Genomic DNA, 14,502 nt, shown 5'->3' with positions numbered 1-14,502 from the left:
GAAATGACTCATCTTTAATGGTTTTGGTTTACCACCCACCTGTTGAACAAAAATGGCCTTTAACTTGTAACTTGTTTTTTAATTAATGAATTATTATTTCTTTATTTAGATTTATTTTGGAACTTTAAGGAGGGTGTACTCGTTTTTGCAACACAACGTTTGATAAAAAAAAGCATATTTCCCTGAATAATTGTAACTTTTTTGCTAATTGCTTTTTTGGTAATTGATCAAGCAGACTTGCTGGAACATTGTATCTCCAAAGAAAACGAATATGTCCTTTAAGTAAAAAGTAATTGTTGAACTTGTTAAGCTGCAGAGGGTGTACTTATTTATGCTGAGTAATGTTTGTATAGTGACAGTTTAGAGCAGTGGTTCTCAACCTTTTTCATTCCAAGAACCATTGTCCAAAACAATATCTGAAAGCCCCCTATGTAGACTTAGATGTTTCTTTTACTTTAGATATACTGACAATGCTGCTTGTTTTCAAACTTTTTTTCCTAAAATAATATATTTTTTATTTATTGAACTGAATTTTCCAGTAATTCCTGATAACAGGATTTTTGTTTTATTATTATGTTTTGCTCACAAATAGCAATTAGCAGAAATTCACCTGATATTTTATGTACCTGACAGACCCTTGGAATTGTGCTGAGCCCTCTGGTGTGCCCCAGTGCCCTGGTTGAGAACTACTAATTGAGAGGATGTACATATTAATTTAGCAAACCAGCCTAAGATGTTTTGGTCTTAACTGGTCTCCCAGCCTTGGCTCGTTTTAAAGGGGTTTTGGATAGTTTTTAGTCTGACATTCAACAGAGAATGACCATAAGATTGCCCAGGACCACCATTGACACTGAGGGAGACAACATGGGTTTTTCAGTGGCACACTTAAAGGAGTAGTTCACTTTCAGAACAAAAATTTACAGATAATGTACTTACCCTCTTGTCATCCAAGATGTTCATGTCTTTCTTTAGTCGTGAGGAAATTATGTTTTTTGAGGAAACACTTCAGGATTTCTCTCCATATAATGGACTTCAATGGTGCCCCCGAGTTTGATCTTCAAAATGCAGCTTCAAATGGCTCTAAACGATCACAGCTGAGGAAAGAAGGGTCTTATCTAGCAAAATGATGTTATTTTCTAAAAATTTTTTTTTTTTTACAATTTATATACTTTTTAACCTCAAATGCTCAAATTGTCTAGCTCTGTGTGTACTCCGTGTAGAGATTAAAAAGTATATCAATTGTAAACTAGATAAGACCCTTCTTCCTCGGCTGGGATCAATTAGAGCCCTTTGAAGCTTCATTTAAACTGGATTTTGGAAGTTCAAACTCTGGGGCATTATATGGAGAGAAATCCTGAAATGTTTTCCTCAAAAAACATCACTTCTTTACGACTGAAGAAAGAAAGACATGAACATCATGGATGACAAGGGGGTGAGTACATTATCTGTGATTTTTTGTTATGAAAGTGAACTACTCCTTTAAACCTTTGCTACGCAATTCCGGATATTGAATGATCAATGATACATTTACATGATGAGTTCCAAACCAACACATACTGGCGGGAATAGCAGCGGACGCCCCCTAGCGTCTACTGCGTGTACTGGCTGAACTGATTAGCCCTATCTTCCCCTCATCTTGCAGCACAGTCAGGCAGTCAGTGCCTGGTAGCGATTTAGACGAGGGCGTATGGACTTGAGGCAGCAGTGAATGCATTTCCCACAGACTGTGGTCGTACTTTACTCCTCTCCTACGGATTACCACTGAGTTCACACATCGCCTAAACGCCGTATCGCATTTTTTCCGCTGCATTTCTCCATCTAAAGGCCTGTCACAGAGTAAAGTGGCTCGGTGTGCGTGTGTTTAGACAGCGGAGCGAGAGCAGCAGTGTGTCCCCGATGGCTGGCTGGAAGGACGGCTCAGTGCAGGAGAAATATCGCCTGGTGGTCGTCGGAGGTGGTGGCGTCGGAAAATCAGCATTAACCATCCAGTTTATCCAGGTAAGTTGATAGATAGCGGAATTTTATGTGCTTTTTGGCCCTTTAAAAAAGATGTGAGGGTGTTTAGGAGATATGGGTGGATCTTGCTCACAGAAATGGGGACCCCATAAGCGGAAAAGGGGGTTCAGGAATCCGAGCGAGGCCTGCGTCACTTTAACTCTCCACCTATATTCAAGAAATTTACAGCCTAAACGTAAAAATAAACATTTCAGAAAAAAGTAGGAGTTAATGCATGTAGTCAGAGTTAAAACTCTGTAGACCTGTATGTAGTTCATAGGCATAAGAGATACTTTCGTAAACTGTTGCATATTAGACTGAGTTGCACAAAATTAATAAACAAAGCAGGCGATTGAAATACTTAGTAATACTTAGTGTTTGTTTGGTGTTTCAAAGGCAATTTAGTGTCTAGGAATATATTTAAAGCCTGCATAACAAAGTTATGCAACAGTATAAAACAATATTGACACAAGTTTTTCCCCCTTTTCTTCTGGATAGTTGACTAGTCCCTTAGAAATGTACCATGTTTCTGCCAAGATACCATAGTTGCTGTAGTTATTGTTTCTTCTGCCAAATCTGTGCTAATGAAAATGATGAAAATTACATTTCTAGTTGTTTTCAGAAAAATTGTCATTTTAGTTAATGAAATAAGTGGTTGTTACCAGGTTATTATAGTAAAACCTGCAGTTACAGGTTTAGTTAATGTTACACTCATTCTTGAGACATGCGCAAAACATCACAACTTCACCTGCTTAGTTTTCAAAATGGCAACATTTACACATCACAAATAACCAGAAATGGTAAATAAAATGTGCATGCCATAAATGTATCCTTTGGTTTTGGTTTTTTATGTTACATGTTACATTACTACTCCCCACCCTAAAACCACTTGTTGTCAGACCAATAATCAGTACTTCATGTACTGATAGAAATCTATTAAACTTAAAGAAAGTAAACATATAAATATAAGTATATTTAAAACATTACTGCTATGTCATGGTAGAAGTAATAGGTTGTGTTTTTAATATTTGTAAAAATTTATTATTCTCATGTTTTTGCTTTAATTAGGGTAGTTAAAATAATAAAGAAATTCTTTAGGATTTTTTGATATTTTCCAAAAGTTTAAGTGAGTCGTGTTAGTAGTTAGCAACATAAGAAAAACAAAGTGGCTAGTGCATGTAATGTGATATACAAAATATGATTGTTGTGTAAATATGGTAAGCTGTCAACAACACTGCAAGATTTTTTTTGTCTGACTGGTTGGAGCCGTCTCAGTTCATTCATTCATTGAAGTGAATGCTAAATTTGTTAACGTTTTTTAACAAATATTATTTTTGTATTTGCCACTGTTAAATATGCAAATGTTACACAAGAAAAAAATCTATATATTTAATAATACATCTGATGAATTAACTTTAATTTAGTTTAGCTTTACCCCAGACAAGAAAACAATACATTTTATTTAAAGTGATTTATGTGCCTATGATGCCTTAAAATAGTGTCTAGGTAGACAACTGACTAGGGATTGAGACACCATCTAAATCGGTCTCTCGTAAAGTTGTCTCATCTCTCATAGTTTGCCCTAATGAACTTTTAGCAAGGCAGCTACATTACAGCAGATTACAGGGTAACAGTGTGTTAAATAACTTGGCGCGACTGGCAACACGTCGATGAGCTATTTTGGGTGTAATTCAAGAAAATGTAGTTACATGCCTGAGGAAGCAAATTTTGTTTTTGTGATGAGCATTTAATAGGAAATCAGAATTTCTTATCTTTTAGGTGTACGTTCAAGCCTAGCTATTTTATCTTGATAAAGAAAACCAATGCTAAACTTAGACAGAGTGTGAAACAAGATTGACAGTAATTTAATTTATAGTGTGAAGGTTTTAAAGGCACATTTCTTGGATTTAAAAGCAGCGATATACAATTGATGTTTCCACTGACTCAATCTGATCTGCTTAAAGCAGCAGATCAATATCAGAACAACAGACATTTCTCTTTAATTGCCTTTCTTTATCATAGTAGCATTGTATTTTCCTTTCAATAATGCCAGTCTCCTCCCCATATACCAGTTTGCATCTGAAATATTGCTTTCTTTGTCTGTATTTCTGCAAGCATAAGCAAGAGAGGAATTAAAGTGGATTAATATGCTCGATCACCTTATACCCTTGTGATTTTCACTAATGCTTAACTGCTGCTGGCACTGCCACATTTGAGCTTAATAATCAACATTTGTTGACATCACGATCTGTTACTGGCAAATAGGCTGAATAAAACACCTTCAGATAGTGATGAAAATCAGACTACAATTATACATTAACCAAACACACTTTGTGAGATGATTTTCACTGGTGCTGCTAAATGTGTGATAAGAAGAGTCCAAAGAAAACCACGGAAGACTCAAATTGTTGAAGAGTTTCTAGAAGTCTATGCCAGTGAGAAAAAATCCGGAATCCGGCCTCTGAAAGAGGAAGTCCCTCCACTCCTGCTCAGTCTCTAAGGACCTCCTGGATGTGTATGGGAAAGTATGCGTTGCCTCCTGACTCACACCACTTTTGCGGTAGTATGTTAGGTGCATGCATGACATTCTTCATTAGTCATGCTGTCAGAAACATAATTGAGTGCTGTCAAAATTTAGTTGAAGATACTGCAGTGATGCATTACTTTGCTTGACTGCCACACACGCTGCCGCAATGTTGACTTCACTACAAAAGCAGACTGGTTGATCTCAAATTGGCGTCATGACATGGGCCATGATCAGCGCCAGTCAGGCATGTGACTCAGACTAAAATGGATCAGTTGACGTCATTGTGATGCAACCCAAGCTGTGTAGAATAAGTATGGCCTTTCATGGAGTTTAAATACAGATATTATGTAGTAGCAGATTCACTTTTTATAATTAACGGTTTCTAATAATGTTAATAATATCAAGATGGTTTAGATACTTTTTAATTTTTTAGACTATTTTAACCTTGAATTATTAATAATATTAAGTAATATATCTACTGGTCAAGATGAATTTTCTATTTATTTTCGACTTGTAAAATGTAAAGTAAATCTAGTTTGTACTCATCATCCTAGATTGCTAGTCGTCATCTAAACTTGTTGTGTGTAGCGGCTGTTCCCCATTAGCCAAAGTGTGAAAGTGAAATCATTGCAGGCCTCACTGACCTTTTTATCGCTTCAGACGGTCTCAGAGTACACTAAGCGTAGCATGGCGCTGTTGAAGGCACGATCACATGTTAGCTAATATTAGCTCTTATCGCTGGCTCTCTCATTTCTGGGAGAACGGACTCCCTGCAGCACTCTTTCCTTACGACTGCAGCATGGTCAGACCTCGCCGCTTACATATGTGAGTGTTTTAACTTCAAACAAGGCCTGCACTATGCTGAGAGAAAGCAAAAACAACGTTCTGACAGTTTTGACTGCTAATATGTCACTGTCAAACATGGTGCTATAATTGCTTCAATAAACAGATTAAAAGATGGCGAGTATGATTTAAAAAAAAAAATGTTTTGTTTAGCAAAGACACTAAATAAATAAATGCTTTTCTTTTGAACTTTTCATGTCCACAATTTATAAAGCATCATTTTTATATTTAATATTCAACTATTTTATTTATAATTTGTTTCCTGACTTTGACATACCTGTTTATTATATTGCAACTTAAAAAGGTTTGTTTTCACTTACCCAAAGCACAGTAACCAGGGTCGCTGTTTATATTACACCAGGCTGCTTTTTTTGTAATATCTGGCAACCCTTGATTTGGAGTTTTAAAAAAGACAAGCTGTTTATGTGAGGGAAGAGTTCAGACTTTTCAGAGTCTGAAGAGCAGCTGTCATTAATGCCGACTGGTCTGGAGTTATAGTAGCTTGAATTACACACACCTTGTAACTGCATTATAATTTAGCCAGGTTGAGACTGAGACACCGCTGCTCAGTTTTCATATTTGTCATATAGATTCGCATCTTCTGCATCATAGCAGTGTGTTTTTTTGCACCTGTATTTTATCTCAAATCACTGATCTAGTGGAGGGAAAACTATCAGTGAAAGACTTAAATGTTGAATGATTTTATTTTAATTGTAAACTTTACGCTACATTTTCACAATGGGTTTGACAGTTGTAAGTGTGAGCGGCTGTGTGTGGGAGGTTGTGTGAAGCAGGTAACGTGAGAGTAGATGTTGTTTTCTTCCTGCAGACTCACCTGTTGATTTCTCACACTGCTTTACTGATAAACACACACACACACACACACACACACACACACACACACACACACACACACACACACACACACACACACACACACACACACACACACACACACACACACACACACACACACACTCACTCACACACACACACACGTTTTATGGGGACATTCCATAGGCGTAATGGTTTTCATACCGTACAAACCGTATTTTCTATCGCCCTACACCTGCCCTACACCTAAACCTAGCCCTCACAGGAGATTGTGCATACTTTTACTTCCTCAAAAAAACTCATTGTGCATGATTTATAAGCCTGTTTCCTCATGGGGACCTGAGAAATGTCCCCACAAGGTCAAAATCTACTGGTATTCCTATCCTTGTGGGGACTATCCAACGTGATGAATACCAGATATACACACATACACACACACACACACACACACACACACACACACACACAGACACACACACACACACACACACACACACACACACACACACACACACACACACACACACACACACACACACACACACACACACACACACACACATTGTACTGATAAACATGCTACTATTATGTGAAGAATAGGAAGGACTTCCAAATTTTACAATTACTTTCCTATAACTATTCTACCATAACTTTCTATTAATTGAATAAACCTGAATTGGTCACAGGTTTTACAAAAGCATTATTAAACAGCACAACAGTTTTCAACACTGAAAATGAGAAGAAATGTTTTTTTTAGCCTCAAAATCAGCATAGTAGATCATTTCTGAAGGATCATTACGATGCTGAGCATTCAATGTTGTCGTCACATGAATAAATTACATTTTAAAATATATTAAAAGACAAAATGAGGTAACACTTTACTATAAGGTGTCACTTGTTAACATTAGTAAATGTATTAACTAACATGAATGAACAAGAAATAATACAAATACAAATTTATTACACTATTTATTCATCTTTGTTAATGTTAGTTAATAAAAATACAGTCGTTCATTTTCTGTTCATGTTAGTTCAGTGCATTAACTAATGTTAACAAAGGCAACTTGTGATTTCAATAACGCATTAGTAAATGCTAATATTACGATTAGTCGCGATTAATCGATTCAAAATAAAAGTTTTTGTTTGCATACTATATATGTATACTGTGTATATATAAATGTATATATTTAAACAAATATTTGTATGTATTTGTATGTAAACACTTGTATATATAAATATAAATATTTTACATATAAATCTAACACATTTTTCCTTAATATATACATGTGTGTATTTATATTAACAAAATAAATAAAGACAGTGCACAGTGCACACACATAAACTTTTATTTTGAATCTATTAATCACAGCTAATTGTTTTAGCAGCTCTAATTAACATTAGCTAAGATTAATAAATGCTGTAGAAGTATTGTTCAATCTTAGTTACCATGCTAATGAGTATTATTGTAAAGTGTTATTGAAAATGATTTTAATTTGTAATAAAATTCCACATTATAACTTTTTTCTGTATTTTTAATCGATGGGAAATGGGAGTAGGATCAAGTGTTGCAAGCTGTGCTCAAACTGATATCTCCCACAACCAGATATCTTCTAATAAGTAATTATAGATTAGTTTAGTCATGACTACACCATGCAACACACAACAACAATAATAAATCATGTATTTTATTTTATTTATTCACACAGTGATAAACAGTTTTGGCTCTGGCCACTGGCTCCCCACAAACTCCACCTATGAGCTGAGTCATAGTTAATTTCCTCTGGTCTGATGTAATACTCTGAAGAGTAGCTGTCATGTCAATCCAACAGTGAGCTAAATAATGTAAGCGTATTCTGTCATTTAGCACAGAACAATCTGAAAATTGTGATTTGCCTGTGATATAGGGATGTGATGGTGAGGAAATTTTCCCACCGGTTAATCAACGTGTCACAACAGCGGTAATAACGGTATCACAGTGGGGTAATGCCGGTATTGCTTGTAAGTGCATGTGCGCCTTTTATTTTCACTTTCGAATTAGTGGCAATTCGGCGTCAATTGATTGAATGGACAACAACAATACGGTACAATGACAAACTCACTTATATTAAACATAGAATGATTAATTTATTAACAAACTGAGTAAAAATACATCATGCTATATAAAGACCTAATATAAAATAACAAATAACAAATAAATAAATTTAAAGAATTTGTTTACTTCCAGAACAAAAATGTACAGATCATTTACTCACCCGCTTGTCATCCAAGATGTTCATTTGTTTCTTTCATCAGTTGTCAAGAAATTATGTTTTCTGAGGAAAACATTTTAGGAATCTTCGTCATATAGTGGACTTCTATGGTGCCCCCGAGTTTGAACTTCTAAAGTGCAGTTTAAATTAGGGCTGTACAATTGATCGAAATTCAGTTTCGATTTCGTTTTTGGTTTCAAACGATCATGAAAATACAGTAATCGAGATCCATTCCACCCCCCTTTCTAGTGGTGCGCTTTCGCTCCTCCATAAAGCCTAATTTCACATGCAAATCAGCAAAACCATGTAACGCGACTTTCATAAAACGGGACGTGCTTTATTTATCAACGTTTCTCTGATTTTGTGTTTTTAAAAGCGAGAAGGACAACTTTCGCTGTTCTGTGTAAGCACTCAGAGACGGAGCAGAACACGGACATGTCAAGTTATCTTTTAGCTCAAGGTACGCACCTAAACGGTCAAATACACACAAAAATATTTCAAAATGAGGCGCTCTGTGATTATTCATGTAAACCCTTGTCAGTTATGGCTTAAATGATCATAAACAGTTGAGAATGAAAATGTGTGTAACAGTATATTGGATCTGTGTTGCTCTTAATGCGGCAACAAAATAATATTCCTTCTTTTGTCTATGTGCTTAATATTAATAAAACGTAAAAATTAGGGCCGGGACTTTAACGCGTTAATTTAGATTAATTAATTACACAAATTTAAATTTTTTTAACGCATTTTAATTGCACTTAGTTCCCCTTCAGTCGAATCACTTCGACGTTACATGGGATCTCGCCCGAGAGACCGATCATCTCTGAGCCTTATATAAAAAGGCCAATTGCAAATTGGCGAGTGGACGTGCGCGCCGGCCACGCCCCGTACATACGGGTATATAAGATGGCCGCGCGCATCACTCAGTTAGACTTTTGCTTTCAGAGCCTTTCTGATCGAGCCTTCTAAGAAAGAAACTTCAAGAAAACTTCACGTTCCTGCTCAAGCTCTTCTCTGCTGACGTGCTGCCATCTATAAGAGACTTCTAAAAGAGTGTTTGGCAGCCGTCAGCGGTATCCTGCGGGCGGCCGTTTTAACGGCCATTAAAAGCCTCCTGCGCTCCAGCGAGCAGCCCCAACAGTGCACAGAGTGCCGCGGTTCCTCCCTGGGCAGACCAGGATCTAAAAGAGCAATTTCTCACGGCCGTGAAGCGTCCTTTTCAGGATGGTATTCCGGCCGTGCGCTACTGGATGTGGCAGTTTCCTCACCTCTGAGGATGGACATGAACACTGCCTCACATGTCTGGGCTTAGAACATGCTGAGGCAGCGTTCACGGATGGTTCATGCGAGCATTGTGAGTGCATGACCATGGTCACGCTGAGAAACCGCCGCTCTTTTGCGAGACGGCTCGCCTCTGCGCCCCGCGGCCCGTCGTTAAGCCGTCAGTGCTTTTCGGCCGCCGTGGCGAGGCAAAGAGGGGATTTAAAGGTTACGGTGCAGAACGCGCCGCCGGCTTCCAAAGCCCCGCGGCCGTCTGCACCCCAGCGTGGCCCCGTTGAGTGGCCAGAGCAGTATGCTTCCCCGGTATCCGGGCCGAGCATCTCTTTTGGCGCTCCACCAGAGGAAGAGATGTCTGTCGCTGCGTCAGAGGGTGAGTCTGACGGCGAGGCGGATATCTCGCCGGGCCAGCGCCCTCCCCTGGTCGCTGCTCCGGCTGACATGGACGCTGAGCTGTCGGCTATGCTCCTCCGTGCCGCCAGGGGGATCGGCCTCGAGGTGTCAGATCTACCTCCTGCCGATCCCTCTAGGCTTGGCGACTGGTTCCTGAGGGGGGCGCCTGCGGTTCCGCCGCGCCCTCCCTCCGTTCCATTCTTTCCGGAGGTGCATGAGGAGCTGGTCAAAACCTGGCGGGCGCCGTTTTCATCGCGTCTCCGCCCCAGCTCCTCCCCCCTCACCACCCTCGATGGCGGGGCAGCCCGGGGATACGAGTTGGTTCCCCAGGTGGAGCGCGCTGTAGCGGTGCATCTGTGCCCGCGTGGCGCCACCACCTGGCAGGACCGACCGCATCTACCCTCCAAAGCGTGTGAGCGCTCGTCCGCCCTTGCGGGCCGCGTCTACCGCGCTGCTGGACAGGCTGCCTCTGCCCTCCACGCCATGGCCACCTTACAGGTTTACCAGGCGCAGGCGCTGAAACAGCTGGACGAGGGTGGTCCTGATCAAGAAGTGATGCAGGAACTCCGCGCCGCCACCGACTTCGCCCTTCGAGCGACGAAGGTCACGGCGCGGTCTCTTGGTCAGGTGATGTCCACGGCCGTGGTCCAGGAGCGACACTTGTGGCTCAATCTGGCTCAGATGGCGGACGCCGACAAAGCTCGCTTTCTCGACGCCCCCATCTCCCAGAGTGGCCTGTTCGGCGACACTGTCGAGGATTTCGCCCAGCAATTCTCGGCAGTCCAGAAGCAGACGGAGGCCATCAAACATATCTTGCCCCGCCGCGAAGTCAACATCCCGCCGCCGGTGGCCCCGCCTCCGCCTGCCCATCGCCGAGGGCGCCCCCCTGCGGCCAGTAGGTCAATTCCAGCTCCCGCCGAGGGTCACGAAGCCGGGATGGCTACCCGGCGCAGAGCCGGCCGCAGGAGAGCGGCGCCGCCCGCCTCTCAGGGACCGGCCCGAAACACTCGCAAGAAAACTGCGAAACGTCCCTGACGCGGGCCTCCAGAGGTGATTGAGACTGCTCTTTAGGGGATGCTAACATCTACGCTCCCCGCTCCACGCTCCCGGTGGAGGGCCGGGAGCCACTGTGTACTTCAATGCTGCAGTCGGCCATCCGTCGACGGCACCCACAATTTTCTCAAAAAGAGCAAAATTCTCACCTCTGGTTTCGGCCTCGAGTTTCCTTTCTGAGCAGCACTTACACTCCTCAGAACCAGACTCGCGGCCGGCCTTCGCCAGCGCGGGATCCAGGGAAGAAGGTAAGCACTGCTTAGTACAGTTAGACACTTCTCCAGGACGTTCATCCTTCTGGGCTCTGTCTCCTTCCCTGTCTCCCCCTAGGCTGCCCCACCACGGTCACGTCGGTCAACGTTCCCTTGATACCACTACGCTGGTTGATACGGACGGTACGGCCCGGCCCCAGGCGTCCGCCCAGACTCAGAGGTACCCCTTACATTCTTTTTCGGGCAGGCGTGCCTCTGTTCTGCCTGCGGAGGTCGCGTTCCTACTGGCGAAGGACGCGATCCAGCCTGTCCCTCCCCCGGGACGAGGTCGGGACCCCTCAGTTCCGACTTCACGTGCCCAGTTAGTGTGGTGGGTTAATATCCGCCCTGGATGGAGCTCTGTCCCGATCCCTTCTCAGGCTGTCGGCACACTCGCTCACGACGAAGCACATACAGCTATGTTTCCGTCTCCAGGGCTGGGTTGCAGCCATCTGCCTGAAGGGCACCCGCTGTCGCGTCTCGATTTCCCCCCGACACACACCCCCTCGGCGGTCTGCTCCGGGGGTCGAGCTCTTCAGTGTGAGGTGCTTCCATTTGGCAAGTCCCCCTCCTTCCTGCCTTTTTTAGGCCATGGGAGCTCCCCTGTCCCCTCTTGGCAGACAGGAGTTCGCATCATCAACCGTCTCTTCGGCTGGTGCTTTGTATAGCCCACTCGTGAGTTCCGTTGTGCGAACATAGGGACCTGGTGCTTCGGCACCCCCGCCATCTGGTCCTTCAGGCCAGCCGAGGGGATTCGTTTCCTCGGTTAGGGAGCCGACTCGGTCCAACAAGACAGCCGCCTTACTACAATAGAGCGCGCAGTCAGTGCTGTAATCCCTGAGTTAATCAGACACAATACAGCGGTCCCTCTCAAAATCAGAGGCTCCTGGGGCACATGACAGCTCTAGCCGCTAAGAGCTGCTAAGCTTGTTTTATGTGAGACCGCTTCAGCACGATCGAGTCCCATGATGGGCATGGCATCTCGGCTCACTCCGGACTGGCGTTTTCCCGCAGTATGGCCGACAAGCCAGCTCGTGGCTTACCACGGGTTGGGTTGCCATGTACGATGGAGGCTTACAACCTCCCCATCTGCTCCCATGGAGTCCAATGTGGCAGATTTTGCTACTTGCCATTCTCTTGAAGCAGGAAAACTCAACCGTGCAGTCTATCGGCTCTCACGGCAGTCCACCCACCTGCAGGATGGCGACTCCACCCCGTGACGCAGCTAGTTGGAGTATATCGGTTGGCCAGCCACATCCGCCCGTCTTCCGATTCCTCTCATTGCCAGCTGCCTCTTTTCAGAGTAATGCCGGCACACAGCTGACCTCCGGGGCCCAAGTACGCCTTCCCCAGCGAGCCTCCTTGCACAGACGCTGTGCAAGTCCAGGGAGGACGAGGAGTAGTCTGTTGGTTGCGCTACAAGGATGGCCCACCCGGACTCAGGTCTTAGTAACCCCTCCCTCGCGGCAGTCCCTCCCTGTAGGGCACAAAAGGTTGACACCCAGACCTCTCCGGCCTTTACAGGCCGTGATACAACTATCACTCGGTACCGAGCTCCCGTGACCAGGCAGGCTTACGCACTGAGATGAGGTCTATTTGCTGGCATTCCTCTCGCTAATAAGAGAGGTCCCACAGAGATACACGATTGCAGTAATGCTTCCTTCCTGCAGGAGAGTTTGAGCGCAGGCTGTCCCCTCGACACTCCAAGTATATGCCGCGGCTTCGCCGCATATCACATGCAGTAGATGGAGCAAAGTAGGTAAGCATTCTCTGGTCGTGAGGTTTCACAGAGGTGCCCAGAACACACCCCATACCCTCTTGGGACCTTCCCGTCGCCTTCAGAGCCGTGGGACGCTCCTATTGAACCATGGGCCTCAGTCGAGCTAGCATTCCTGTCATTAAGACAGCGCTCCTGACTGCCTTGGCTTCCGTCAAGAGGGTAGGAAACCTACAAGTTTTCTCTGTCAAGAAACACCTCATACCCTCTTGGGACCCCCCGTCGCCTTTCAGGGCCACGGGTTGCTCCTTTGGAGCCTTGGGCCTCAGTCGAGCTAGAATTCCTGTCATTAAGACAGCACTCCTGACTGCCCTGGCTTCCTTCAAGAGGGTAAGATACCGACAAGCTGAGGTTCCTCAGTGGTGCTTAGAGCGCACCTCATACCTCTTGGACCCCCCCGTCGCCTTTCAGGGCCGCGGGTCGCTCCATTGGAGCCACTGGCCTCAGTCGAGCTAAAATTCCTGTCATTAAGACAGCACTCCTGACTGCCCTGGCTCCCATTAAAAGGGCCTACAAGCTTCTCTGCCAGCAAAGTGTGTCGAGAAATTTGGGCCCGGCGTCTGCCACGTTACCGTCGAGACCCCGGCCCGGTGCCCAAGGTTCCCACCACGCCTTTCCGCGATCAGGTGGTGAACCTGCAAGCTCTGCCTCGGAGGAGGCAGACCCAGCCTTGCGATGTTGTGTCGTTAAAAATGTGAAACTAATGAATCACTCGGCACTTCAGCCGCACCAAGCAGCTTCATCTGCCTCGGGATTCAGCAGAAAGGGAATGCTCCCCGAACTGAGGTTGGCTAAATGGGTGGTAGATGCCTTCTCCTGTTATACTCAGGGACAGCCGTGATCCTTGGTTCATGGCACCTCACCAGCAGATGTAAAAACCAGAAGCTGCGGGCTGGGCGACACCCTACCTTCGCTTGGTTCTACAACCTTGCGTAGAGGCCGTTCTCCCGTGTCCTAACATGAGGACTCACAGGCGAGCGGGAAGACCGGCTGGTGTCGGCTTGCTGCGCCATTCCCATGTGGATCCGTGCGCTATTTCCCAGAATGTTCCCTCCGGCGAACCCTGGGTCCTCCTGCCCCGCAGTCAGGCCTAGGCGCGGAGTAGTCCTGCACTGTGATCCTGCCTGGGTCTCCTTCGCCCCGCAGGTTGTGGCTTAGTTTTTTATTATTCCAGCGGAGGAGACCGCTGTTTCCCTCGTGTATCCCTAAAAACCCTTATGGATATATTGAATTATTCTCATTTCCACATGTAAATATTTCATGTGCTCCGCCCCCCCAACCCATGCTTCAGTACAACTGGCA

General features: G+C 44.2%; 1 protein-coding gene across 1 annotated transcript in view; it reads left to right on the top strand.

Moving 5' to 3' along the window:
* Positions 1–1,656: 1,656 nt before the first annotated feature.
* rras2 (RAS related 2) overlaps positions 1,657–14,502 on the top strand; it is a 60,455-nt gene continuing 47,609 nt past the window's right edge. The window contains exon 1 of the mRNA XM_073836234.1: positions 1,657–1,998. Within this exon, the coding sequence (XP_073692335.1) occupies positions 1,897–1,998 (102 nt within the window). The 5' untranslated portion in view covers positions 1,657–1,896. The remainder of the gene's footprint in view (positions 1,999–14,502) is intronic.

The sequence above is a fragment of the Garra rufa genome, chromosome 3 (assembly GCF_049309525.1).
Source record: "Garra rufa chromosome 3, GarRuf1.0, whole genome shotgun sequence".
NCBI lineage: Eukaryota > Metazoa > Chordata > Actinopteri > Cypriniformes > Cyprinidae > Garra > Garra rufa.
The sequence above is the reverse complement of the archived record's forward strand: the minus strand, read 5'-3'. Positions and strand labels throughout refer to the sequence as shown.